At 36.8% G+C, this 27,881-nt stretch overlaps 5 protein-coding genes and 1 non-coding gene across 6 annotated transcripts; 3 read left to right on the forward strand and 3 right to left on the reverse strand.

Moving 5' to 3' along the window:
- Positions 1-697: 697 nt before the first annotated feature.
- LOC141832232 (receptor-like cytoplasmic kinase 185) lies at positions 698-7,504 on the forward strand. Its single transcript, XM_074719725.1, has 5 exons — positions 698-1,054; positions 1,796-1,992; positions 2,170-2,359; positions 6,160-6,551; positions 6,787-7,504. The coding sequence occupies exons 1-5, from the start codon at positions 931-933 to the stop codon at positions 7,348-7,350; spliced, it is 1,467 nt and encodes a 488-aa protein (XP_074575826.1). The 5' UTR covers positions 698-930; the 3' UTR covers positions 7,351-7,504.
- Positions 7,505-10,513: 3,009 nt separating this feature from the next.
- LOC141832106 (vesicle-associated protein 1-2-like) lies at positions 10,514-16,091 on the reverse strand. Its single transcript, XM_074719589.1, has 9 exons — positions 16,000-16,091; positions 15,829-15,901; positions 14,170-14,240; positions 13,688-13,769; positions 12,610-12,725; positions 12,161-12,526; positions 11,786-11,848; positions 11,255-11,332; positions 10,514-10,772 (listed from the first exon to the last, which is right to left on the reverse strand). Exons 2-9 carry the CDS (start codon positions 15,881-15,883, stop codon positions 10,662-10,664), a joined length of 942 nt encoding a protein of 313 aa, XP_074575690.1. The 5' UTR covers positions 15,884-15,901; positions 16,000-16,091; the 3' UTR covers positions 10,514-10,661.
- A 1,352-nt stretch (positions 16,092-17,443) lies between these two features.
- On the reverse strand, positions 17,444-21,732 carry LOC141832671 (protein NETWORKED 3C-like). Its single transcript, XM_074720130.1, has 3 exons — positions 21,679-21,732; positions 21,131-21,244; positions 17,444-18,223 (listed from the first exon to the last, which is right to left on the reverse strand). The coding sequence occupies exons 2-3, from the start codon at positions 21,228-21,230 to the stop codon at positions 17,562-17,564; spliced, it is 762 nt and encodes a 253-aa protein (XP_074576231.1). The 5' UTR covers positions 21,231-21,244; positions 21,679-21,732; the 3' UTR covers positions 17,444-17,561.
- Positions 21,733-22,329: 597 nt separating this feature from the next.
- TRNAP-UGG (transfer RNA proline (anticodon UGG)) lies at positions 22,330-22,401 on the reverse strand. Its single transcript has one exon. It is a non-coding gene; the product is annotated as a tRNA-Pro (tRNA).
- Positions 22,402-22,629: 228 nt separating this feature from the next.
- Positions 22,630-25,892, forward strand: LOC141831760 (acyl carrier protein 2, mitochondrial-like). The gene is made up of 2 exons (XM_074719166.1): positions 22,630-22,863; positions 25,498-25,892. Exons 1-2 carry the CDS (start codon positions 22,657-22,659, stop codon positions 25,672-25,674), a joined length of 384 nt encoding a protein of 127 aa, XP_074575267.1. The 5' UTR covers positions 22,630-22,656; the 3' UTR covers positions 25,675-25,892.
- Positions 25,893-26,627: 735 nt separating this feature from the next.
- On the forward strand, positions 26,628-27,373 carry LOC141831761 (gibberellin-regulated protein 5-like). Its single transcript, XM_074719167.1, has 4 exons — positions 26,628-26,700; positions 26,812-26,889; positions 26,977-27,010; positions 27,098-27,373. The coding sequence occupies exons 1-4, from the start codon at positions 26,632-26,634 to the stop codon at positions 27,277-27,279; spliced, it is 363 nt and encodes a 120-aa protein (XP_074575268.1). The 5' UTR covers positions 26,628-26,631; the 3' UTR covers positions 27,280-27,373.
- Positions 27,374-27,881: the final 508 nt, after the last annotated feature.

Raw genomic sequence — 27,881 nt, forward strand, 5'->3', positions numbered from 1 at the left:
TTGAAGTGATATATTCTATTTTTACTATAGTCAAAATCATCTTGTGAGAAATTCTCTATGCTAATTAATCTGGTGAGAAATTTACCATAATATTGGGACATGCAATCAGATCCAATAACTTAGTTCACAATTTTGTCAAATTTATTGCCAAAAATTTCTCAAATTAATTAATTCATTCCCTAATGGCATTAGACTGATCGTTTATTATTATTATTATTATTATTAAATTCCTTGGCCGCTGATTATTGAACGCCCACAAAAAATGACAATTCTAAAAAGGAAAGCGACTTTTTTCCACTTTAAAATAAACTAAAAAATGTCTCTATATTTTATTCGTTTCCAATTTCGCCCTTCAAACTGTTCGATTCCCCAAACGATAAGACACAAATAAAAACCTGCCAGTTGCAAAAATATTATCCACTCACCACTTCTCCCTACCGATCCTATGAGTGGCTCGCCAGTGGGACCCGCACTGTCACGATCGTGAACGTGTCCTCGATTTAAATCGCACCTTCTGTTTCACCGCTGTTCGACTGGACACAAGCTGGGACGCGGGTGGTCCCGCGCTGGATTAGTGATACTAAAAGTCCCGGTATATTTTATTTATTTATTTATTTGGCAATTGTATAAGGCGGGTGGGAATGCAGAAGAATACTCAGAATATTATTTGACGACACACTGTTTTCTCACCCCCCACGCGCTCCTGCTGACCTCTCTCTCTCTCTCTCTCTTCTCTCCCGTTTTCTAATTTAATTTTACAACTCGGATGGTCTCTCTCTAGTTCCGCCCCCTTCTCGGCCTCTCTCTCTCTCTCTCCGGTATCGGGCCATTTGTCTTGGGCTAGTGATCTGAGCGATCGCCGAGGTCTGGTGCGTCTCCGTCGCGATCGGCCGAGCATCGAGCTGAGCTGCTGGAATTTGCGGATTTCTCATGGGTTGTTTTCCGTGTTTTGAGTCGCCGAAGGAGGAGGCTGTGAAAAATAAGCCTAGGAAAGGCGGCGCGGAGTACAAGAAGGAGACTTCTGCTGCCCCTTCGTCGCATCTTCGCGTTTCGGGTAATAAAAAAAAAAGATCGTTTTTTTAAGAGAAATACTATCTTTTGTCAGAGGTCTAGATCTGATGCGTTTTATTTGCGAAATGTTCGTTTATTTAGTTTTGACTGTTTTGTATTTGGATCCGTGGAAATTCTTGATATTGCTGGTAACGTTCATTAGGAGAATTGTTGAATGTCGTAACGACCCTATGCGGGAATAAGATAGGCAAAGGCGGATATTTTAGAATCTATTCTTGTTGGTGATAATTAAATATACACAATTTGTAGATAAGGTTAGTGTCTGTGATCGCCGATAGTTTTTGCCCAAATGTATACAACTCCCGAAGTAAATGGACATCTTTGTTCTATCGGAGGAATCGGTGATACAAGTACAGTCAATGTAGAAAATGATTTAATTGATCTGAATGTCACTGATGACATAACTTTGCATAGAGATCAATGGAGGAATACAATTCATGTATTACCTCAAATAGCTGGCACAAACAATCCTTCATGACGGTGATAATGATGTTACTAATAATGTCTACTCAATAGTTAGCTTTGAGCGAACGAGACCCAGGAGCTATACTCCAGCATGAAATTTATCATGCCTGCATAGTTCTAGAGTCTACTCAATAGTTGGCTTTGAACCATGGTACTTTACACTTGAAAATTTAACATTTTTTTTCATGTTGGTCAGCTGGAATCATGCTAAGTGTATTAATTTTTCATGTTCATTTATGTAATATTCCTATTGAACTAGACAAACCAAAAGCAAGGACAGATTCGGACTTGAGAAAGGAAGCATCAATTTCCAAAGAAGGCAGTGCTGAGCATATTGAGGTACAGTTATTCACTTTCCGTGAGCTTGCTGCTGCTACTAAGAACTTCAGGCAAGATTACCTCTTGGGTGAAGGGGGTTTTGGTCGTGTATATAAAGGAAGGTTGGAAACTGGACAGGTTAGTGTCCTTTTGATATATAATCTACTTAGTACTCATGTGCTTTGTTTACCCATCAACTAGTTTCTTGATCACTTGCAAAGCATCTCTTAGTACATTAAGGTTGTTGCAGACGAGCCATGTTTTTTTTTTCTGTGTGTTGAGCACACAGCTCACAGATGGCACAAAACTTTTCAGGTTGTTGCTGTCAAACAACTTGACAGAAATGGTTTACAAGGGAACAGAGAGTTTCTAGTTGAAGTCCTTATGCTTAGTCTTGTACATCATGATAATCTTGTCAATCTGATTGGTTATTGTGCTGATGGGGATCAACGATTACTCGTTTATGAGTTTATGCCACTGGGATCATTGGAAGATCATTTGCATGGTTAGAAGTCATATCTCTTTTTTTGGTGTTTTTTTTCATTTTTCCATTCTGCTATTATTCCAGCTCTAGATTTAGTTTTAGAAGTTGATAATCAAGGTTTAGTTCGCAAAGTGTGATTTGTAAAATATTTGTTATACCATCATCTACCAGGATTTTTAAGAATATAAGTGGCATTCCTTTAATGAATGCCTAATACTTAAGGTGCTAGGGTTTATTGATGACCACTTGTTTAGTTTATAGTTCAATATATTTACATCAAATTCAATATCTTGCTTGGGATTGCTAGACTTAGACTTGAAAAATAAAATTGTGAGTTGTTTGGTTATAAACTAGGTTTCCATGATTTCTTTTAAGCAAATTGTCATTTGTTTTTCTACATATATTTGTTTCTATTTTTCTTTCCTCCATGATCTCATTTAGTCCTCTCCGAAGGCAGCCGTATATTTCTATCTTCTACTAGATCTATTGTAATTTATAGCTTGTGCATCATGTTGTTATAGGACTTCTTATTTTTAACCGGCGAATTTGATCCTCTAGACCATTATTATGCTTTTTGTTTTCCTATTTCTTCTTATAGTCCAGTTCTAGTTCACTTTGAACCTCATCCTTAAATAATTTGGCTTTTGCCTCATTTTACTTCATTGAAGACAACTACAAAGGGATAGCAAAGCTATTTAGAAAGATAATGATAAGATTATCCAAAACATTTTAGTGTTCTGCATTCGCTAGTTCAAGTTGGAGAATGTAGTTGTTAATAGCTATTGTCTTTCAATTAATCTCATTATCTTAAGTGGAAGGAGATGAACTATAGTTTTGCATGGTTGAGAATGGTCCTGTATTCATAAATCTATTATTGCTCAAAAAGTCTGCTTTTCATGAACTAGAATTATGTAAACCTCTACCTTGTTCTTTGAAGTGCAATAAAAGCTGCATTAAACATGCTAGCTTTCATGATTTATAAAACTGTTCCTACCCTTCTACCTAGTGGAAGATGTGAGTATAAGCTACAGATGATGATTCTGCGGAGATAATATGTCCCAATTTACGATCTCACCAGATGGAAGAGGTAACTAAAAGTAAACATAATAATTTCTTGAATGATTAGAAATTTTGAATGGAGGCTTCTTTAAAGGCTTTTTCAATATTTCAATTTGGTCATAGTAATACTCTGACAAAACAGATGTGCTTAAAATAGTAAATGTAGAAACAAAATAAAATTATATTTTGGATTCTTAGCCAGTTTATACTTCATATTAATTTGTTTATATTAGGGTATATCTCCTTGCCTAGAAGAACTCAATTCTGTCAAGAAGATTGGACATCAAAAGCATGTCTTTCGACAATTGCCATCAGTACAATTGAGGGAAATCCTTGTGTAAGATGATGCTGGTACTTGTTGAATATTAGAGAACTTACCAGATTCCAATTAGTGAAGTTTATCTTTGATAATCTAAATGACATTTATATTTTAGAGCCCCTTCCAATGGTCAAGGTAACACTATAAGTTATCACAAACTGAAAATATAATCTATATACCAACTGTACCTTCAATATCTGAAAATTAAATGCTGAGAATCAGAGTACTGTTGGAGTGACTTGTGGGAAAACTGAAGCAAAGACTAGCATGATAGCAAAGACTATGACAGCAATTGTCTAATGTTTAAGTAAGTTGACCAGTCAATTGCATGAACATTAGTTTTTAAATTTTCCCTAGTATGAAATTGGATAGTTGAGCGGGCATGAAATTTCTTGGAAGATTGTTTAACATATTGCTCAAGACTTATGCAGGAAAACAATTTCCTTTATTGGGCTTATGACCGAAATTCTGGCATGGCCCTAAATTTTAAACCTTGGGATCAAGCATGCTATGTTTCTCATGTTGTGCACTCGTGAAGAACTAATATCCAGTCTAGAACGAGTGGTGAAAGGTTGTTTCTCAAAAGGAATGGTTTTATAAGGAGTTGCATACTCAATTAAGAGATGCATGAACTTTTTTTTTTGAAAAAAAAAACTACGTTGTTGCAGACCTCTTCCATCGGATCAGTAAGAAGCAATCTCTCTCTCTCTCTCTCTCTCTCTGTAGATTTCTGGTCTAAGTCAATAGTGAAACTGTTGAGCGTCTAATATAGAATCCTTGGCTCACAACATATATGCCATTTCTAAAAATGGCTCTGTTATACTCTATTACATGTAATCTTTGTTTAATTGCAGAGAAAATGGGAAAGAGCAAACGTTTAGGTGGGAGAAGTAGGAAGATAAGTTAAAGTTTGCTGTTTCCTAGGGAAGAGAATGAGATCAAAATGAGTCTTTTCTTCCCAATCTCTTCTTCCCAAGACGTAGAAAAATCAACACCACCTCACCTGTTTCTTATTGTTTTTCTCAATATTCTTCCTCCCCTACAATCTTTTTTCCCCTAATCTTATCTCATCCTCCCTTTTCTTTTCTCACTCTCCTCCTCTTTTCCCCTTTATTATTGTCAATGTGATGAAGAAAAAAGAAGAACAGTAAAGTAAAAGAGGAAGGAGTGAAAAAGATCAGGAAATAAAATGAAGAAATTAACTGGAGGAGCAGGACATTGTGGAAGAAGGAAAACTATATTGTTTTTTGGGAGTGGAGGGATGAGAAATATTCTTTTCAGTTGCAGTCAAGAAACAAAATTTGCATTGTAAGCGGGTCAGTGATCTTGTCATTTGTGAGTAAAGAGATTGTGTGGAGAAAAGCAGAGAGAAAAAGCATGTGGAATAGAAGAGGTGTAAGGGAATAGGAGACCTCACTGTCACATCAATTCAAAATCCACAGCCTCTTCTTAGGTGAATTAAGAAGAAAATAAAGCTAGGAGGGAAATCCACTCTGTTACCACGTTGATAGGTATAGTATTGTATTAGGGCTTACATAATATCTGACATGTGATAAAAGTAACTAATACGTAGATTATTGACTCTAACATGGACTATTGTGGCTTGGTGCATATGTGCAAAATTCCACTTTTTACCTAATGATTTTCTATTGGAGGGAATTAGCTGTTGTGAAGCTTCATATGTTGGTTGTCTGTGCGATCTGTTCTTGTCATTGACCTTATACTGCTTATTTCATTAGCTTGTTCCTGACATTGTGATCTCCAGAAGAAAACTTATTATAGCCTTTGTTGTTTGGGATACCTATTTCTGCAAAGACTTGATTTATAAATATTCAGATATGCATATGTTATTATATTTCACTGATCTGCAAATTTGAGTTGCTAATCAACTTAGTTTGTTTCCCTAGTGATTCTGTGCAGTGCTTTTTGACAATATCTCCTTTTTTCTTCCTGAAATACTTCTACAGGTTAGGGGACCCCTTTGTATATATTGTAGCACGCTTGTTTTCACATACACATCACCGATACTGAGAACGTCAGTGAAAGAAAGGTGTTGAAATTGATTCAAACATTGCCAATTTGATGATACATAAGGATTAGCAAATCATTATATCAGTTATTTAGAAATTTATGAGGAACATGAAATTCACTTACAAAATGAGAATTTATGATCAGCTGCGAAGGGACTTGAGTTTCTTCTAACAGGATCTTTGTTGTCTGAATTTCTCTTTGTATCTTGGATGGTTGTCAATTGGTGTTAGTTCCCCTTAAGGGAATTAACTAATTATATGATGGAACTCTGATTTATTGCCTCTGTTTTTGTAGAATAGGGGCACAGAAAACTCTAGTTTCTTGTGATGTCTGGATCAGTGTACAATTAAATCATATCTAACATATTAGCTTGATTATGTTGAATGCCCCTTTTTCATTTTTTTTCTCACAGACCTCCCTGCTGATAAGGAACCACTTAATTGGAATACCCGGATGAAGATAGCAGCTGGTGCAGCTAAAGGGTTGGAGTACTTGCACGATAAGGCAAGCCCTCCTGTTATTTATCGTGACTTCAAATCTTCGAACATCCTTCTTGGTGAAGGATATCATCCTAAGTTGTCAGATTTCGGGCTTGCAAAACTTGGTCCTGTTGGTGATAAGACTCATGTCTCAACAAGGGTGATGGGAACATATGGTTACTGTGCTCCTGAGTATGCTATGACAGGGCAGCTAACTGTGAAATCTGATGTTTATAGTTTTGGTGTTGTCTTTCTGGAACTAATTACTGGACGGAAAGCGATCGATAACACTCGACCTTCTGGAGAACAAAATCTTGTAGCATGGGTATGTTCTTCCTCTTTCTGCAACTACACATCAAAACTGTATTTGGTCATTTAGTATGATCATTTTTTATGTGATTCAGTAGCATGATGTTCCTGTTTTCAGGAAGGAAAAAAAAAAAGATAACATAATGTAGGTATTCTGAATCTTCACTTTAGAGATTATGATTCCTGAATTTATCATGAGATTCTGTTTCAGAATTTACTGAAATTCGTATACTCATTAATATCTTTTTCAGGCTCGTCCATTATTTAAAGATCGTCGAAAGTTCCCTAAAATGGCTGACCCATTACTACAAGGCCGTTATCCAACAAGAGGCCTATATCAGGCACTGGCTGTTGCTGCCATGTGTTTGCAGGAACAAGCAGCTACTCGACCACTCATAGGGGATGTTGTGACGGCACTCTCTTATTTAGCATCTCAAAGCTACGATCCAAATACAGCTAATACTCAGCCTTCAACCCCAAGGTCTAGAGCTGGGTCTGGCAACCTCAATTCCCCACATCGAAATTCTCCAGATCTTCGGCAAAAAGATCCAGTTAAAGGAGTAAATAGAAGTGCAAAAGTGGGAAGGGATGGTTCTGGTGGTGGCTCTGGACGAAACTGGGGTTTGGAGGGATTGGAGGTCCAGGAGTCTCGGATGGATAGCCCAGTTCATGTTGGTAGAGCAAGAGAATCCCTGAAGAATTTCGACCGTGATCACAGGGAGCGAGCTGTTGCGGAAGCCAAAGAATGGAGTGAAAATTGGAGAGAAAGACAACGGAAACATCAACCGGGTAGCTTCGACAGCACACGTGAATAGAGATCCGCAGCTCCATTCAACTGTATGCTATACTTCCAAGGAAAGATATATAATCAAGAGTTTTGCTGGTCAGTTCTCCAGTGTCGTCACAGGTTTCATCATGTTGCTAAATTTTCTGTGAATAAAGATGGATGCTCTGGTCATCCTTGCTTTCTTTCTTGTTACATATCTCTTCAGGTAGCATTCCCTGAAAGCTGTGATGTGCCTTGTCACATAAAAAGTATTTAGAGGAAGCATCAGAAAATATTAAAAGGCAGATTTTCAACCTAGGATACATTATTTTCATGTGAAAGTTTCTACATATTCCAGTGTTGGCCCTTTTTTTTTTTTTTTCCTTTTCATCAGATTTTGCCCTTAAAACTAGGAGTTTGATAAATACCTGTTTATCTTTTCTCAACTTGTATTGTCTGCCAGTTTTCTATTACCTTGTGAATTGTCTGCGGCAATTCGTCTAGTAGCCGACTTCTACAATCGAAAATCCATTGTAAAGTCTGCTCTAGTCTCAGTTGGATTTTCGTGGTATTTTGTGAATTCTATCAAATGTCTTACTGTTGCATCACACCTTTTCTTCTTCTATAAAAATGTGGAATATGCTTCACACAGTCAGTCCTACGACCGAAAATAAATCTATACAGTTACAGTAACTGTTCACCACCACCACGTCTCACGACGTTATTTGTGAGGCGGGAAAGTAAATCGTGAGAAATCTGTGGTTTGATCACGAAGACCGGTGAGGATTTAGGTGGAATTGCTCTATGTGATCGTTCCTCCGATGCAAGCAACAGAAGTCGGAGTTTTTCCTTACAACAGGTACATAAATCTCAAATTGGTCATCTTTTATTTCGTCGAAAGTCTGTTTCAGTTACTTCAATCAACTTAGTTATGCCCCGAGGCTACTGTTGCATCACACCTGAGGATGGCATGATATGCTTTTTAGTTTCATAAGTTTGCTGTAGTAATACGAATTTGATTCTAGAAATGTAGTTTCTATTGAAAAATTTGTTGATAAAACACTCAGGCCTGAGCAACTCGAACTTAAACTATGTCATGCCCATCTAATTTTAAGTTAATGTAAAATAATTTATAAAAGATTCAGTTTGTATTTACGTTAATTTAAAGATAAATTTTCTTATGATCCTTCATTTATACCTTATATTTTCTCTAAAAATTCGTTCTTCAAATTGATTTTTTTCAATGAAATAACTTGCAAAGCCCAAATTTGGAACAAATTCATAAATCACAAAATTAACCATGATTTAATCTTTTTTAATATTATTTTTTAAAACAAAAACAGAGGAATTCGACCGAAATAGATGCAAAAATGGTAAATTTTATTAGCATTTATTTATTTCGCCAATAGATTCCATCAGCGTCCTTCTCTTCCCTCTTCTCCTCCTCCTCGGCGGCGGCGGCGGCGGCGGCGGCCTTTCCACTCCTCTCCACATCGGCATTAGCGTCGGCATCCTCGCCGGGCGATAAGTACTCCCCGGCCTCTAGGCTCTCCATCTCCCGACTCGACGAGAAATACTCCTCCTCCGACGAGCCACTCGACTCCGGCTTCGCCTCCCCTGCGACGGCGGCCTCGCTTATCCTCGACGCGTCGGGGTCAGAACTCAAAGCGAAAGCTTTCCTCCCCCTGGCGATGGTGGATGATCGGAGGAGCACGCGGCGGGCGGTTACGTTCCCGGCGGCCACGTCCTGCTGGCCCTGCTGCTGCTTCTGCTTCTGCTTGGAGCCGCCGCAACCCATTTCGCCGGAGGAGAAGAAGAGGGAATTAGATCAATGCGCATGGAACGGAGAAAAACGGGTGCAATTACACCGCAATTAAATATTGAGAACAACTATTAAATGAGCAAATTAATGCCATAGCTCCATGAACTGATGAACTCACCTTGTGCAGGTAGGCAATCCGGGAAAGAAGGCGATCAGGCCGTCCATTGCACCGGAGTTTGATCCTAGCCATCAGATGCATTCCTTAACAAGGCAAACAGACAATTTAGCACAGAGTTACTTTTTTTTTTTGCTGCAGAACATAACAATAAAGAGAGATACAATAATTCTCTATATTAACATCGCATTGATGGTGTCATTAGTAGCGGTTCACTTTTGGGAAGGCAAATCCTTATAAACAAAATAGCTAATGAAGAAAAAAAATAAAAGAAACAAATTAATGAAAAGATTTGATTTTCTTATGAAAAAAAAGATGAAATCTGCCACCTTAGCGACCCCATATGGTCGGCCCTACGACTATTTGTAAGGAGGTAAATCGAGAAACTGCAGTTGGTCTTCGCCAAGAGAAGGGTATTGTAACTTTGCGTCGTAACCAACTCAACTATGTCCTAGAGACAAAGATTTAACTTTTGAAGTTACTGAAACAACGAGAGAAAAGTTAGGAATTGAGTAGTATTGCTAGAACAAATATATTATTTTGGTAGGTGAAACACTTTAAAGAGTAAATGTTAAATTTGAATCTTGACGGAAAATACTAAAAGTGAAAAATTTTAGATTTAGTAGAGTAAAATCAGAATATATGAAATTTAAATTTAGTAATATTAGTTGTTAAAATAGAAGATGATGAATTATTTATACTGAGAGTTTTGAATTGAGAGAGATGTCTAGAATACAAACGGGATGACTGAACATGATGGTAAGCATAAAGTACCTCAAAAATATTATAAAATGACGATTATATCCGCTATATTATATGGAGTTGAATGTTGGATTATAATTTGAGTATATGAATAAAAGATGAGGGTTATAGAGATGAAGATGTTAAAGTGGATGTACAGACATGCAAGGATAGACATAATAAAAAATAAAAATATTATAAAGAAAGTCAAAGTTGTACCTATTAAAGAAAAATTTTAGGAGACACATTTAAAATGGTAAAATGATATGATCAATAAATATTTCAGTTAGACAATGTAAAACTATGATAAATATGCACATTAAATGAAGAAAAGAAAGACTACTAGATTAGTAATAATAAAATAAGATAAAATTTATTTAAATATAAATAATAATATAATAGAGGATAGAACTCAATAACATAAAAGAATCCATATAGTCATCCCATTTAGTGAGATAATGTGATTGTTGTTGTTGTTGTTGTTGTTATAAGAGTCCAAGTCCACATAGTTTAACACATCCTTTGAGTCTTGCCTTTACCGAATAAAAAGTTGACTAAAATGTCATTTTGTGTATAAGTCATATACATGGTCATAGCCTGAGAGGGGCAATGGGGATATACTGGTGATCGTAGAACTACAAAATATCAGTTCTAGCAATTGGCCCAAAGTTGGAGATGATCTTCACAGGTGCAACAAATGTGCAAGTGCCAAACCAGTGAGTGTCATGTAGACCACAAAGAGAAAAGGGAAACCAACCCGAACTCTAGCTGAACAATTGGTTCTCAGCAAAGCCTACAAGAAGAGCAAAAAACCAACTGATATTATTAGATGACAAAGATTTGTAACGGCCAATATAACCACAAAAAGAGTAGAGATTCAAAATAACTAGTTGCTGTTCATGCAGCTTTATCAAAGGATGCCCTATCAGAATCTTTGCCGTTCAGCAAGGTTGCTCTAGCAGAATATTTTTCATTTCAGTAAGATCCGCTAGTGCGAAGTAACTTGAGCATGCAATAATTGTTCATCAAATGAACATTCATAAGAAATCTTTATAGCTCTTAGTAAGCATAACTGAGGTAAGATCACCAATGTATATATAGAGATGAGACTTGGCTTACTGCATATAACTAAACAGATTTATCTTTGGGTCCTCCCCCCTCCAAATTTCCTGAAGTTAAGCAGCCTAATGGCTAGGAATTTCACACCACATATTGGATCATACACATGTTGGTCTTAATAGCATGAAACTTGTTTTTTTTTAAAGATTAACTCACAATTTCTTGTTGCAATTTCTTTCCCTCCTGCAAAGCAGCATCACTCTCTTGTGTCAAATTCATTATCATCTTCTCAGCCTGCAAAATTTTCCATCCAGACCACAGTAATTATTTTCAAAACACTCAGGCTGAAGGAATCAGAATTTATCATCAGGTCAAATGGCTACATATAGACGACAATAACACTGAAATCTTTTGGTTTCTGATATCATTGCCTGTTGAAAATGGCATGCACAATTTGACACCTTCTAGTTCATTAATGAGCATACTGTTAAGCAATATTCCAGTGGGTCACATTTTTCTTGAGCTGAGGAGAAAACATAATCTGCTACTATTCATCAGACAATATTGCTTTTAGTGTTTTGACACTATTGACTCTCCATAATGGCTTGCATTTCAAACATCAGAAAATGAACCTATGGAGAACCCACTATAAGAGGTACAGGCCTCTTTGATATCATCAAATCATAGAGGTAGGAAAAATTACACTGTCATCAATTGCATGAAAGAGATAAATTGAGATTAGCTAACCTCATTTAGTTTCAATTCAAGATTGCCAAGCTTCAACCTTAGTTCCTCAATATCTTTGGCAACCTAAAGAAACATTAGCAACAGTTGCTTTGTTACAAAAGGATCAAAAGAAAGATCATTTGAAACAAAAAATGAAACTAACATGGACACCGAAGACAGTCAATTATGTTATCTGTAAACATGTGCCAAGGAGGGGCATTCAATCATTTGCAAATTCATACTATTTATTGTTCTTCATTTTTGTAATGAAGTATATACCAATTATGAAAATAGTGTTATCAGGCGAAGTTATCTATGTAATAAAGATCATTAGCAAAAAATATGGACAACAAATAGTGTGAATGTGAAATTTCTAGGAAAAAAAATATATATTACAAGAGGAGGCATGTTGTCCGCTTCAGCGAATGCTTGATCACTTGAAATATGTGTCTCATTTGACTTATGATTTTGATGAAGGGGCTCGTGCTTCACATTATCATTGATTGAGTCAGAAGACTTTTTCAAATCAGAAACTTTATTTGAGTTAGAAGGATTTTTTGAATCAGAAACTTCATTAGCTGGATCATGTTGAGAAACGCCATTGCTAGCAATAGAGGTCTCAGCAGACTCACTGAATGCTTTTAAAGCTGGCTTTTGTATGGAAGGCCCATTAAATGGTTCTGGCAATGGAAGAGTAGGAGGACTGACAAGAACAACTCTTAATTTGTTCTCTTGAATGTATCTACCATTTTCTTTAGAGAACTGCAGAACCAAAAAAAGTTGGAGATCAAGACATATTAATAAATCACTGCAGATACAAAGATAAGATTGCATGTTTTTCTTACAAAACTTGGCACAATGTCCTCATCTGTAGTGCCATAGGGAACAACTGTGCTCTGGACAAGAAACTTATCTTTAAGTTGAAAATCAGATGGAGCTTCCTTCAGTGTTTGCATGGTAACTAAAATCACACAATCACATTATTCTAAACAAGAAAATAATAGGCACTTGTCGATATATAACAAGTCTAGTTTGAAATATTGAGATTAATTGCAGAAAACAATCACTTCATTGCTAACTAACAAACAGTACAATCATTCTCCAGTAGCGAATGTCCAATGATGGTGACATGAAGAGATAAAAATAAAATAAAATAAAATATTTATGTATACAGAAAAGCACACTCTTGTTTAAGAATGAGCTTCTCTCTATCACTTGATTTGAGAAGTTAAAGAAGAGAGAAATATGACAAGGGTAATAAAATTCATCTAATGAAATGACTTCACAAAGCACGCCATATCATGAGACAAGCAAATATTAACAACCAGACAGACCATCTCATGGTATGTAATACAATATCGATTAACAAATACACAATGATTATAGAAGAATTCTCCAAATAGTGAACTATTTAAGTCCCTTTATATAGTAATTTTTTACAAAAAAAAAAATATCGTCTCAATGTTTTGTCCTTCTATTTGTCATAATCTTTATATCCAGTTCATATGAACTTTTTTAATAAGATAGTAAGGTAATGCAGTAACTAATTTTAGGGTTCTAAATTACTTATAGTTTTAAGTTTCAGAAGTTTTCAAAGTCATCAGTCTACAAAGTATTATTATCCAGATGAAATTTAATGTTTTGGGAGAATCAGCCTTTATTTCATTTTATAAAAGAGGTTTGGATCCCTCATGCAATTCTATTCTACATTTTATTATTATTTTTTTCTTCTCTCTGTGACATTTCTCTTCTCTGCATGAGATTGGCTCACAGTGCTACATCAGAAGGTCTCGCTATATTGTAGGATTTTAAACATGAAATTTCTCCACGAAGTGCGCCTAAGGCTATAGTAACAAAAATTTCCATAGAAATAGAGCACACAAATGCTACATATTTTTAACATAATAAAGTCATAAAACAAACCTGTAAAGTCACATGCTGATCTGGGTAGAATGATGCCTGTATTGGGTCGCACACAGTATCGCTTAGGAGATGTTGTTTTAACCTAATAATATATGATTGAGTCAGCTATGTCATATCTTATGACAAAAAAAGTGACAAACTGTAAGCCCACATCATCTGGGAACCACTATACAGATCTTGCCACATAGCAAATACAGTTAGGGGGTGGAATGAAACAGTAATCAGGAGAATCAGAGATGCAAAGAGAAAGGCTAATGAGCTACACAAACCATGGAGGATTAAGCACTCATTTGATTTTACATAAAGCAGAATGTACTCTAAAATAAATAAATGTTAAATTCTACAAGCGATAATAAATAATATATATATTAACATTGTTCTAAAAGGCATTTTACAAGAATACAGAACATGAAATTTATCCTTATTTTATATCTGTGCATGTACTGTAAACTAGAGCCATACATATAGCAACAAGCATTAACCTTGAAAGCGATGCATTCTCCTGAATTGTTGATAAGTTGGACAGAACATGAACTTTGTTTCTTCAGTTCAACTACAATCAACAAAAAAATTGCATTATGTCAGTATCAGTTTAAATTTAGTTAAAGATAGCTTCAGTTATGCAATTAGAAAGAAGAAGGTGCAGATCTACAGAAAAAAAGAGATAAAAAATATATTGCATTACAATTCTTATGTTGTTACAAATAGAAAAGGTGAATCACCTTCCTCCTAAGGAAATCAGATCTTAGACAACATAAGGAATAGGATACAAACAGGTTCGGCATGCAACAAGATAGAATAAAAATTTATGGAAGATGCAGAAGAGAATCTTGGAGGTGCATCATATCACCAGTTTATAACAACAGAAGAATGTGTTTCTCGCTATCCTGTGTACACAAGCACCTATCTCAATGTTACATGGAAAATGGCAAAGCTAAGATAAGTATACACACCAACCCTTCTTTTAATTATATTTTCAAGTATAGTAATTAATTTGATGTGGAACTGCTCCAGCATGGACCAAGGCATAGGTTTATTTTATAATTGATTTACTTTTATTATAAATGGTCCCAATAAAAACACTTACAGACCAATTTTGAAGGTTTAAAAAAGTAAAATGAGCTACTTATATCTGTAATGCTTTTGTATCAATGAATGAATCATTAGGCAAACTATATATCAAATGTTTGTTCATTTCTTTATCCTCCTTTTTCTTATCTCTCCTAAGAAAATGGTATTCTCCTCTCTATAAAATGTTAGTAATCTTTGCCTGTGGTTATGGTTTCATGTATGTTTTCCTAACACCCTAACAATAGCTTGAGCTTTCTATATGAATTGAAAACCCATAGTCAAGAACTTGAGCTCTCGCCCTATTTAAGGTGCTTCATCTATTTTCCACTGTCTGATAAAACATATCATTACATTTATATTTATCAATCCTAAGTGGGAGCAAGTGGGCCTTTAATTGTCCTGCAATCTTTCATGTTTAAATTAAGTAGTTCAGTGCAAGAAGTTCGGTAAAAGATTGGAACCATGGTAAAACATACACAAAAAAGTAATCATAAATGCATAATCTTAAGCTGTAAAATTATAGTGCTCTGAATTCTTAAAAAAAACATTAACAAATAAAACAAGTCCACTTCTTTTTATCAAGGAATGGTGCCATCTCAGGAAAAGCATTTTCGATAAGCATAAATATGACCCTATATTACTTGTGACATAAAGCTCAATGAACAGCTAAGATTCATATAGCTGGGACAAATCCAGTTTCATGACTATGATGATTAGTACGACCACTACAACTCGGACCAGGTTTCCAGGATTAGATTGGTGATCAAATTGGTGAGACCAGTTTACCAAATCAAACCCATTTTGTTGGTTTTACTTATGACTGTGGCATGATTTGGTACAAAAACGAAGAGTGGAGACTGATTTAGTCAAAAACAAAAAATAACAACAAAAAAAAACCCAGATAAACGGAGCGTGATGATTCGGTAAAATACCCAATTGGCAATCCATCCAATGCAATTATACACTCAGCAAAGGCAATGAATCTCAATGCCGTAGCCAAAGGAACAAACAAAAACTTAGAAGCTTGAAGAGCGACTAAATCACTCTAAATGAACCAGTTTTCGACTTACATGTAAACTTAAGTTCTTGAAGTTGGATCCTCACGAGCACTCGATCCACTCCCATTGGCCCCGTCTGCGTCCTCTGAACCAGAAAACAGAGGGTAAGCATATGAATCTAAAACGAAACAAAAGAACGAAGATCGCTACAGGAAAATCGAACTAAGAAGCAACAACAACTACCTGTGATCGCAGAGTGGCACGTAGAATACAACGCGGGAGAGAAATCGATGGCGTCGTAGTTGCAAACAAGAGGAGGGATCGGCCCGCAGTTGAAAAATCAATCGCCCAACGAGAAGGTTGCTGATCCGAAGTCTCCCTCAGTTGATTGGCTCACGTGTGAAAGCGTTCTATGCCACTTTTGGGACCGTTTCCTTTCTAGTTCTTCGGGCGAGAGAAATCCGGTTTGACTTTCGTGTACTCGTAGTCCATACCCCCACGGTAACTGGAAGCGTCGGCGGGGTAACGGTACGCGATGTGCGAGGGTAGGCCAGGGTAGACACGACTTGGGGCCTGAGTGAAGTGACCTGCTTGACCAGAGACGAAAGCAAACGCTGGCCATTGGTTTCACGTCGCCGTCGGTTGGGACCCGCAGGGGATCTCCAGGCCACCTACCGGTGGGCAAAGTACTGGGGCCCGCTGCCGATGACCAACCAGTGAGCTGCGGAGAAATCAGGATGTACAGGGGCGCGGTGGGGTGGGTTTGGGTGGTTGTGGATGGTGGGAATTCAACGGAGGTTTTTTGCAGAACGTACGCAGAAGAGACAATTTAGTATTTCAGCCCCTTAGACATATTAAAATATTAATTAAAAAAAATATTATGCATCTCCTAGATATTTAGGACCAATATAATTTATAAAAAAAAAAACATATTTTAGTTCTAAATTTAATTTGAACCAAAATCTAATTAATTGCTTAAAATGTTATTTAAGACTCCGACATTTATTTATTTATTTTTATTTTGGTAAAAAAATATAAGATATAATTATCAATTTTTAGGGTCTTTTTAAAAGAATTACTCCTTTATGGGCAATTCAATTTTCTAAGAATAATTACTTCTGATCAATTCTATATTTCATGAATCATACCCATTGGTAGTTTGAAAATTTTATGATATTGAACTGTTTACTATGATTCATCTGTACTTCTCAATTTACCTTTATCATCGATGAAAAATTTCTATAAGAACGAATCAATCACCTCCCAATAAGAAGTTAATGACTTCTCATTTAGGATATGTTTCTTAATAGGAAAAAAAATAAAAAAAAATGTTAAAAGAATTTCTCCGGTGGCACAATCAATTTCACAACTCAACTTAATTAACTAATAGAAGAGAAAGAAATTAATGGAGACGAAAGTGAAAAGCAAGTCAAAGGCTTCACGATACAAGGATGATCTTCTAGATAGCATCATTATCTAGATATGCTACCATTTCAAAATGATTAAATAAAGGTGTATACATTACCCATCAATACATACAAAGTGATAACAAACCAATTAATATAGTCACCTAATCAAGGAGTTATCCCAAACTAAATCAATATGAAACAATTCTTAACAATGGAAACAATAAATGAGATAGGTATATATACTAAAGACGATATGACTCAATATATATCATGGCGCTAATACAATGTCAAAGTACAATTCCTATAGGTAAATTAGCTTGATGAAACATTCTGTTGATTTAGCTTAACAAACTTAATTCTATAAGTACAGAGGTAAAATGCAAGTCTATATAATCCTTACAAAGCTACAACTGTAGTTTGGTTCTTTGGTTTCCCATGAAACAGCTTTCCAGAGAGCAAGCCCTTGGTCAGTTTCTTAAGCTCAAAGAAGCCACCCTTTTTCTCCTGGTGGTCCTTGAAGCATTTCCTCAAAGTAACATTCTCCTCCTTCAGGATATCCAAAGACAAAGCAAGCTGTCTGATGACCTCCCTTTTCTCTTCATTTTTCCCTGCTATTTCAACCTTAAGTTTAGCATTCTCCTCTTTAAGTCTTTCCAGTTCTTGTTTCAGTTTCACCGAATAACCATTGCTCCCTTCATCTGGCATCACTCTTGACTTTGTCTCAGCCACAAATTCTTCTTCAGGATCATCAATTTCTGAGTCTTCTGAATCAAAGGAATCTGATGAAGATTTGGTCAACTCGTCTGTTTCACTGCTGCTCATTCTCTGTGACCAGCTTCGGTCGACGTAGGATGGAACAACTGATATTGAACGGCGTACTCCTGATCCGGACTTCAGTTGATCATATTGCTCAGCCAATGAGCGATGAGTTCGGTAGAAATCTTCAATCATGTTCACGAGCTGAGGCCTCTTCTTATAGTACATCTCGGCACGCTTAGCAAATGAGTCAGCATCTTCCTCTACAAGGTTCAGCATCTGCCTGGTTTTCTCTTCCAATTCTGCTTAAGAAAGAAGCATACTGAACTCCTAAACCTTGCTAAATTTTAATGAGAACTTTGCATACCCAAGTGTTAGAACACATTTCTTTTTTTTCCTTCTTTAGTCTTAATTTCATAAACAGCACTTCTTTTTTCATTATTTAGTCTGAACTTTGAAACTAACTGTTCAAGCAATAAATCCTCTACAAAATCGTACAGAACACAGTATTAAGTAACAAAAGTAAGTTACCGAGATCATGGTCAGTAAACTTCCAAAGACTGATGCGATATTTGTAAATCTTATGATATCGAGCATTTAAGCTACAACAAGAATTATAAACAATATGAAAAAGGAAATAAATATATTACATACAAATCTTTATACCATTGGAAAATGATGCCTTCACTATCAAATCATTTGAACATATGCAACAAAATATAACTGCATGCATTGAGTAAATTGACCTCATAGTTTGTCCACAGATTAGCATAATGAAGTCTTTGAAATTTGCAACCATTTATTTGGTCAAATATTTGATCTACAGGTAAGACGTGGACAAAGTAAACGTTTATACAGTAATCAAAGTTTGTGAAATTTGTTTTTGTAACCAATTAACATTATTGGCATTGGAGTGGAGTGTCTTCACTTGGATTTGCATGTTAGACCCACTATGCAAATATGACTTGGGAGATCATCTTACAATCGAAGGCTTCACAACTATAAGCTCTAAGTAGCTCACACACTATAAACAATCACATTACAAGATGTTACATGCCTTTAGATCTTCAACTCCTTGAATCCATTGAACTCCTCACTGAATTGGTGTGGCAACCCAACCCAAAGCAGCACTTTGATCTAAGTCTCAACTTTCAAGTTCACTAAGCTCTAGTACACCTACTCAATCCAAGCCAGCTCCGTGGCTACAAGCTCCATGAGGTCCAACACCAATGCTTGACCCAAGCCTCCAATTATGAGTTCTCTAAGCTCCCACCCGAGCTCTAGTGCACCAACTCAATTCAAGACTAGCTCTCAAGCAACAAGCTCCTTGCCAAGCTCCACAATCTCTATGATTGCCACATCAATAACTCAATCTCATTGAATCTATTGAGCTCCATGTTGCACTCAATCTAGGCCTCCAACTCTCACAATCTCAACGATCACCATGTGCACTATCCAAGTACTTACACATTTAAAGCACATATAAAAACCACAATAAAAATCTACTTAAACTAGATTGGCAACATATCAATAGTGTAGTTAAGGCTAACCACAAGGTAGGAGTCATTTTCCTAACAAATCTTGAAGTATAAGAGAGGAATTCATCGAGTCAAGGTGCAATTTAGACTCTCTTTAAGACGAATTTACTCAGTAGTCCTCAACGGAATGATAATCATATCTTAAGATGCATCATCCTCAATTATGGAATAGTAGTGCTGGGGACCTTAGATGCTTGGGATTTACTTGGAGCTGAAAGAGAAGAAGTTAGAACTAAAGAGACGAGGAATGCTTGAGTTTCTTGGATGATTAAAATACAATCTGAAGGTTTCCTTTTATAGGGATGGAGATCAAGGTACACTAGTAAAATAAATAAATTTAAAGAAAATTAAAAAAAAAAAAGAGCTTGCATAGAAAGAATGGACACAGAATAGACACTATTTTTTTTTGAGGTCAAATAAAAAAGTTGACTAGTTTGATCGACAACACTAGAGAAGTGAAAGAGTGACCTTTGGTCTTGGTTATAGTGAAAGGAATGCACTTGAGGAGCAAATTCAAGTGGCTCCATGTAAGCGACCACGAGCCCCCGTCAAATAGACAATTATGGACCCCGTACATACACTTTCATGTGAGCTCTTTAGCCGAAAGGCTTATAACTGGCGATGTGGCAAGGCTCATGCCTACCACGTAGCAATTAGTTAGACTTGCCCCTCAAACTATGTTGCATGTATTGTAACCAGAAGTAAATGTCATGTCTTACTTCTCTAGCGTTGTTAGACAAAATAGTTAATTTTGTTGTTCAACTTCAAAGAAGGCAATTTCTATTTGGTAATTCGTCATTCAATGAAAACTCAAATTTGGATTTTTATACTTTATTTAAATTTTATATTTTACTAGTGTCCCTTTATGTGTCTCTCTCTATAAAAGGGGGTCCTCCACATTACATTTTAATCATCAACTCAAGCATGCCCTCTTGAGTTCTAGGTTTCTTCCTTTCTTTTAAGTCCATTAAGCTCAAAAGGTTCGACGGTTCATAGGACTCGGAGTGCTGCTATTTGATGGAAGAGATTATTGCATCTTAGAAGACAATTATCATTCTAAATCTCTTCTTAAAGATATAGTTCGATTTTGCCTTAACAAATTCATCACTGATCCTTTAAGATCACTCTCGTCATAAATATAAGACTTGATCCTTTGTCGATCATGATGCCTGATGGATTATCCTTAGTCTTCATTATGGACAAGATCACTAAGATCATAATAATGGGAAATCTTATAATGAGATATCCTCTCATCTTAGACAAGCTCCTCTAAATCCTTTGGGATTAACCTTCCATCCTAGAAGTGCTCTATGTGACAAATTTTAGAGTCAAGAAGTAGACATCCACTTGTGAAACAAATCTAAGATAAAAATCCAAGTGAAAACACTCTGGCACCAACAAACTTATGGGTGGTTTAATGCGATAAACCACTGAATTTGGGTAGTGCATTAAAATATATAGATTAAACATTGTGTCATCTTCTTCCCTAAAATCATCTAAGTATCCGCTAAAAACCATAACTATGTGGCAAATAATGATTTGTACAACCTACAGCACGAGTAGTCATACTCATACAAGCATACAAATTTAATATAAGAAAACGAAATATTCAATGCATCAACATCTAACCCAATAACTATAACAACATGGAAATGGCAGCATATAACCAACCGGAAAGCATCATTGACAGCCATGAAGATTGTGCTGAATTTTGGAGCCTGTCTTGGCTAGCAAACCACCACGAGTACGATTGGCCCGTTTGCACCGTCATATTAACCTACTTACCTACATCAAACATAATAACAATAAAAAAAATCAAAAGTGAGCGATGTTACGAATAACACGCACATAAACCCTACTCGAACTCTTCATTTACTTCGTTGATCATGGCATATAAGCCAAAGTTAGCATGATCAAGATGATACCGAGTCCACAATTGCTCAAAAAGCAACTTTTAACAAGAAGGAACAAACTAAGACGGGAAGGAAAAACGACTTGAAGCACGAAGAACAGGTCGGTAAAATTGGCGGAAAGGAGAGCATCAGTCTGTATGAGAAAATTCAAATAAAGCAAAACTCGGTGACTCTCTCTCCTTATGTTACTCCTAACTTCCCCTGTTCAATCCATTCTTCAACCAGATGAATCAGGGATCGATCGAAAGCGAGAAAGAAGGCAAAATGGGAAATGAAATAGAAACAGGAGAAGAGGGAGGAGCGGACCTTGGAGCCTCTCTTCTTCTTCTTCTTCGTCTACGCGTGCCTTGGAGAAAGCGGCGCTTTCTCGCCGTAGTTTAAATCGAGGCGCTCCTCCCAAGAACCCTTGTTTTTTTTGTCCCCGTTCGAACGTGTCATTTCTTATTCGAGGTTTTGAATCTTGCCGTTTATATTTGACATATTTCGTTTTGGAACTTTAGCTAGAGAGAAATACCACTAACTATGAAGATATTTACACTTCATGCCACTCTTAGCTTATACTACAAGCCGCATATGTTTGCTCGATTTTAGGCTCGTACTAATTTCACGATAATTTTTTTATGGTCCGGAAAATGAGGAACTAATTATTTATTGATGATAAAATAGATAATATTTATAATAGAATTTTTGAGGAAGAAAAGGGTAGAGAGAGTAATAATGTTCAACGTGAAGGGTAATAGCGGCTCAGACGTGACACATGGCCCAATTGTGCCGATTCGCTACAGCCTTATTTTCGTCCTTTTGTGAACCTTGCAACGGCTAGTTCTTGTCCCATTTGTCGGCCAAATAAGAGTTAAATTGACAGTACGTTCACAACCAGTGAGCCGGCTCGGGCAAACATGACTTGGACCGTGACGCAATAAATCATAATTATAAGACATAATATAAAAAAGTAAAGGGGCATTCCGAGAATCGAACTCGGGACCTCTCGCACCCAAAGCGAGAATCATACCACTAGACCAAATGCCCGATATGACGTCAACGTTAACTTTTAATTATATTATTTATTTTACTCCTTGACATTGTGAGATTTTGAGCGTCATTCAAAGGACAAGCCGATAGAGATGTAAATTATGAGTAGTAAAATGGAAATTTCCATCGCCACAATAATATTGGAAACGTTAGGGGGCACAACATAAATTTGGAAAAATAGCACTATAACCTAACTCGATCCAGTCCCTTCGGCTACCATCCACGCGATCCGAGCTTTCCCCCTCCTTCGAAATGGCGGCTATGCGGAACGCTGTCCTCAGGCACCTCCGGGTGAAAGTGGGTTATCATTATCCGGCGCAGGCAGGGACCGTCTCCTTCGCGGATATCCTTCGCCGCTACTTCTCTCAAGACGCCACGACCGCATTCCTTGATAAGTCAGAGGTTCTCGATCGAGTCATAACCGTCGTCAAGAGCTTCCAAAAGGTCGATCCCTCCAAGGTACGGTACCTAATAATCATTCTAGCAATGCTTGTTTGAATCCTTAACTTTTTCTCGTTAAGGGTTTTAGCCCTTTTGGGTATTAGATTCGGGGTATATGATTTTTGGGATTTTTATATGGTGGTGTAATCTTATGCGTCATCTGATGAGGTTAGGTGAATCCGATGACGGCACTGATATTTTTCTTGTTATGGGTGGTGTACTGCACGAGATGGCAGGCATTGGAGTGTATTTAATGGAACTGGGATTTATGAATAAGTTCTGAGCTTTGATGAATTTTCCGCAAGATATTCTATTGTTTTGTTTTCTTTTGGAACAACCATTATTTTTAATCATTTATTTGTTAGTACTTTGAATAAACAGACATATTAACAGTAATGGCGTTGTAGCAACGTGAAGTCTCAAATCCCTAACCTCCAATTATATTCCTTATAAAGGTAGAAACGTATAATTATTTGAATTTTTTCATGAGGATCAGGAACTAAATTTATCAAATAAATAAGGAAATATTACTAAATGAAATATAAATTATCAATGTTGTGCAATTAAAAAAGGAATTAATTGACCAAAGCATATAGACCATGAAGTTTGGAGATGTTGGAACCTCATTAATGTAGTTAGTAGCTTAGTGACCTATATGACTTTTCCTCCTTATTTCAAATTTAGTTTTGATCCTCCATTGAATAAGATTCTACTGAGTGGTTTATAATTGTACATAGAATGTAAATCATCTTCTTTATTTGTTTTCTTTTTTTTTTCCCCTTTATAAGGGAGGTGACTATCCAATTGGCTTGCACTCATATCTTACATTCAATCTCAGACACCTGTTGTAGGTACTTGGTTAGGATGCACCTGAGGTGCCCAAGTGTAACTTGCCTCACCTCACTTTACCTGATGCCTATATGAGCTTGAGTGGCTAGTCATATCACTAATACTGAAGGTTAAGGTATCTCATTTTTGAGGTCCTATTGGATCATGAAATTGTTCCCTAAAGATTGTCTGCATAGTGGTTTGTGTTTAGATGTTTAAGTGACGTCTCAATCTATAATATCAACATGAGGCCATGAAATTTTCAGACAAATATTGACTTACTAGTAAAAGTTGACAGTTTTCATCTTTTGTTGTCTTGGAACACTTTTGACACAGCAATTCTTCTAAAAGACTCCATTCCATTCTAATCTGTGGTTGAAGTCATTTCCATTTTCCAGCTTGATATCTAAATAACCCATTTAAACCGTCAAAAGTGATGCACATGGTTTTGGAGAGATAGCAGCACCCATGATTTGGAGCAGAGAATGAGACTTTTGGCCTCTGTGAGCAGTGATAATAGAGTTAGAGACACTTTCTTTCTGCTCTTTTCTCCCCAATTCGACAACTCACCTCAGTCTCTCACTTGGTCCTATGTCCATCCTTCACCACCCTTCTACATTTCTACTTTGCTGCCCTCATTGAGTTCCTCTGGCTCAACCCTATAGCTAATGTGGTCTGATGGAAAGGTTGGAAGGTCCACATGATTTGAGAAACACCACCTTAACCTTAACAGACATAATTGTAGCTATCACAAGGTGTAGCTGAGTCTCAGTAATGTAGATTAGTTGTACCTTTCAGTGAAAAATCAAATGTGATTATTTAAATTTATTGGAAGATGACTGATAGATTATATAATTTGACAACTAAATGCACTATATTGAAGGTGTGGGAGGTAGACAGAGGCTAAAGAAAATTCTTATCTAATGTAATTAAAATTGTTTCAAAAAATGTAAGTTATTATTAATGATATACCCTTACATAAAATTACATCGATGAAAATAAGATTCATGTAGGGTGTAGCAAATCTCAAATATCTGAGACACACTTGTAAGTAAAATTGGATGCTTAAACTTTTACACCTATTGGATGTTACAAAGGGTTTTGGAGCCTATGTTTTATATGCAGCATGTTGAATTCAGCATGCCCACCTACAAATACCGCCTTTTCTTGAATGCCTTCCATTTTCTTGATTTTTTTTTCTGTGGGAATTACCACAAGGCAATAAGTTCAGGTGTACACAAAGGACAGATTTAAACTGACTGAATAACTGAATACTGAAGTGAAATGATGTATCTGATTTGAGAGAATGTTAAGACACTGTATCATTTGAATGTAGATTATAAGAATTGAATTATTTTCCATAATCTAGCCCATCATCAATTTTAGGATAGAGGTTGACCAATAGAGGTTCACCAAAGAAATCCTTGTTCAATATAATAAAAACTAATTTACTTAACTTAGATATTATCACAGAGATAGCTTTGCTTACAACTTAATAGAGAGATATGGAATTCGTGTAGCTGATCCTAGACATTTGAGACAGTTCACCCTAGATATTTAAGGCAAAAAAGGCTTGATAATGATGATATTGAATCTCGCACATCCTACTTTGTATTTTCTTTAGGAATCATTTTCATTCAATAATAATTTCATAGCTGATATAATGTCAGAGTTTCTATTAGTACTTATTGGCTGGTTGATATTCATGATTTTTTTTCTTGCTTATTCTCAATTGTCAAATGATGAAGGCCTGTGACCTTCAATACCAATGTAGTATGTCCCTATGCTGATCTATCTTCTATTCTTCTTTTCTGGTCTTGGTAGGTCACTCCAACTGCTCAATTTCAAAAGGATCTTGGGCTCGACAGTTTGGACACTGTTGAGGTTGTGATGGCTTTTGAAGAAGAATTCGGGTTTGAGATTCCTGATAACGAAGCAGATAAGATTGACTCGATTAATGCTGCTGTGGACTTCATTGCTTCGCACCCCCAAGCAAAATGAGATTCACTCTTTTTGATTTTTTTTAAAAAGAAAACTTTGTTTTTTATAGATGTAAACCGCCTCTATGCATGCAGAATGTTAATATGAACTGTTTTTTCCTGTTAAACCTGTTGCAACTGGCAAGGTGCTTCTCCTCTTTATTATTTCGAAGATGGAATAATTTGGTTATTGCAATCGTACAAACTAAACTCGGAGCCTAGCTTGGAACTTGTTGCTCAGTCTTCTACACTTCAAAATAGTCTCTTGAGTTTTGTTTACATTCTTATATACATCCACTAGTGGTAGCATCTGATTGGTTATCTTTGTAACTGTGGTTGTCAAAATGTAATACAATTATCAATCGTTTTCATCTGAGCCTGAGGTGGCGTTACTAATGATTTTAACTTGGCGTTCTATATAGGTTGATCGTTTGGATATCAACAAAGTGTAGATTGAACTATCATGGAATGAGAATTGCCCTCATCATGCGTGGTGGCTCATCAACATCCACTTGTTCGCAATGCACACTCATTCTGCCTGCCATTTGCCAAAACTTGGCTTGGCGTTCATTAATAAATCATCGCACTAAGTTCCAACACTCGATCACGAGCTACTACAAACAACCCCTGACGATGGCTACACGAAGATCCCAAATTCGAAAACCAAATGTCATTTCTATGTCTGCCGAGTGTAGACGATTTCCAGGTTCACGAGACTGCGACAGGAGCCATGAGCAGAGGCTGTCCTCCGTTCGCTTTTGTGTATCCATTCATTCACGTGTCGTGGAAGCCGCATTCTCTGATCGCCGCTGCACCGCACCGCACATGGATTTGGTATCATTGGTGGTTGATCTTTGTAGCGTAGTGTGCGATTGATGAAGGATCTTTTAGCCACAAGCCAAATCGACAGAGGCAAAGGCAAACGCCTATTATATATGCACGCCTTATCGTTTCCCTTTGTCATCAGTACTAACAACCCATGGCAACCAAAGTCTGTCCTCTCCTCTGCGTCGCCATGCTGCTGCTTTCGCTGGTCGTCCAAGGCCAGGTCTATCTCTTCCTCTCCTCTCAATGCTTTAAAGAGCTGCTCCAATTCTGTATCTGAACTCAGTCCAGATAGAATTTAAATGGAACAAAACCATTAATTCTTTTGGTGCAGGAGAAGAAGTCTCCAGCCCCGATTGCACAGCCTGGGAATCCACTCGCCCCAACTCCACAACCGATCAAATTCCCCATGGTGATCGATAAATCATGTATCATTTCTTCGTAGCTAATCTTATACACAGATAATCACTATCATTGTTGTTGTTTAATTTGGTTGCAGTATGGAGCCACTCCAGGAAGCCTGCAGCCTCAAGGTAAGTGCTAATAAACATGTATAAATCGGCCATAGAGAACGTACTGCGCGATTAATGGATGATGAATTCATTGTTGGATGCACGCAGAGTGCTCGGGGGCGTGCGCTGGGCGGTGCTCGGCGACGGCGTACAAGAAGCCGTGCATGTTCTTCTGCCAAAAGTGCTGCGCCACATGCCTGTGCGTGCCGCCGGGAACCTACGGCAACAAGCAGTTCTGCCCCTGCTACAACAACTGGAAGACCAAGAGAGGCGGCCCCAAGTGCCCCTGAAATCAAACTATTTGGATATTTATGTACACAGCCCTCCTTGTATCAATGTGGCCCATCCATCCTTTGAATTCAGTTATTATGTCTCCTTTCTTCGTGTTCTGGTAAACTGATACAGTTGCAAGGGAGAGAGCGATTGGGGATTTGGGTAGGGATGTAATCGGATAGAGTCGAATCAAACATTAAGAGGTTCGAGCTCGAGTTCGATTCATTTTCCCTAAGCTCGAGTTCGGCAGGAATTCTATTCGAACTTTAATTCTTAAGTTCGAGTTCAGACCGTAATGAAATTAAATAGTTTAAGAATAGCTCGAGTTCGGTTTGAAAATAACTCATTTAAAAGTTAAATGAGTTTAGTTCAAACTTGGTTCGAAAATGATTAGCTCAACTTGTGTGTGTGTGCGTGTAGATAAGTGATATCCTGTGCGCTTTAAAACACGCGATCATAGACGATATCAAAATTGAGATGCCTCAAAGAATTTTGGACACATGAAATAGTAAATAGTATCATTTTATATTTTTTTATTTTTGGTTAAATCATTTAAGATTTTCTCTTTAGGATTTAGAGGTTGGATTATAATATTAAATACAAAAAAATTTTAAAATAA

Source organism: Curcuma longa, chromosome 7 (assembly GCF_044706935.1).
Source record: "Curcuma longa cultivar G26 ecotype Majalengka, Jawa Barat chromosome 7, ITB_CL_G26_1.1, whole genome shotgun sequence".
Classification (NCBI taxonomy): Eukaryota; Viridiplantae; Streptophyta; class Magnoliopsida; order Zingiberales; family Zingiberaceae; genus Curcuma; species Curcuma longa.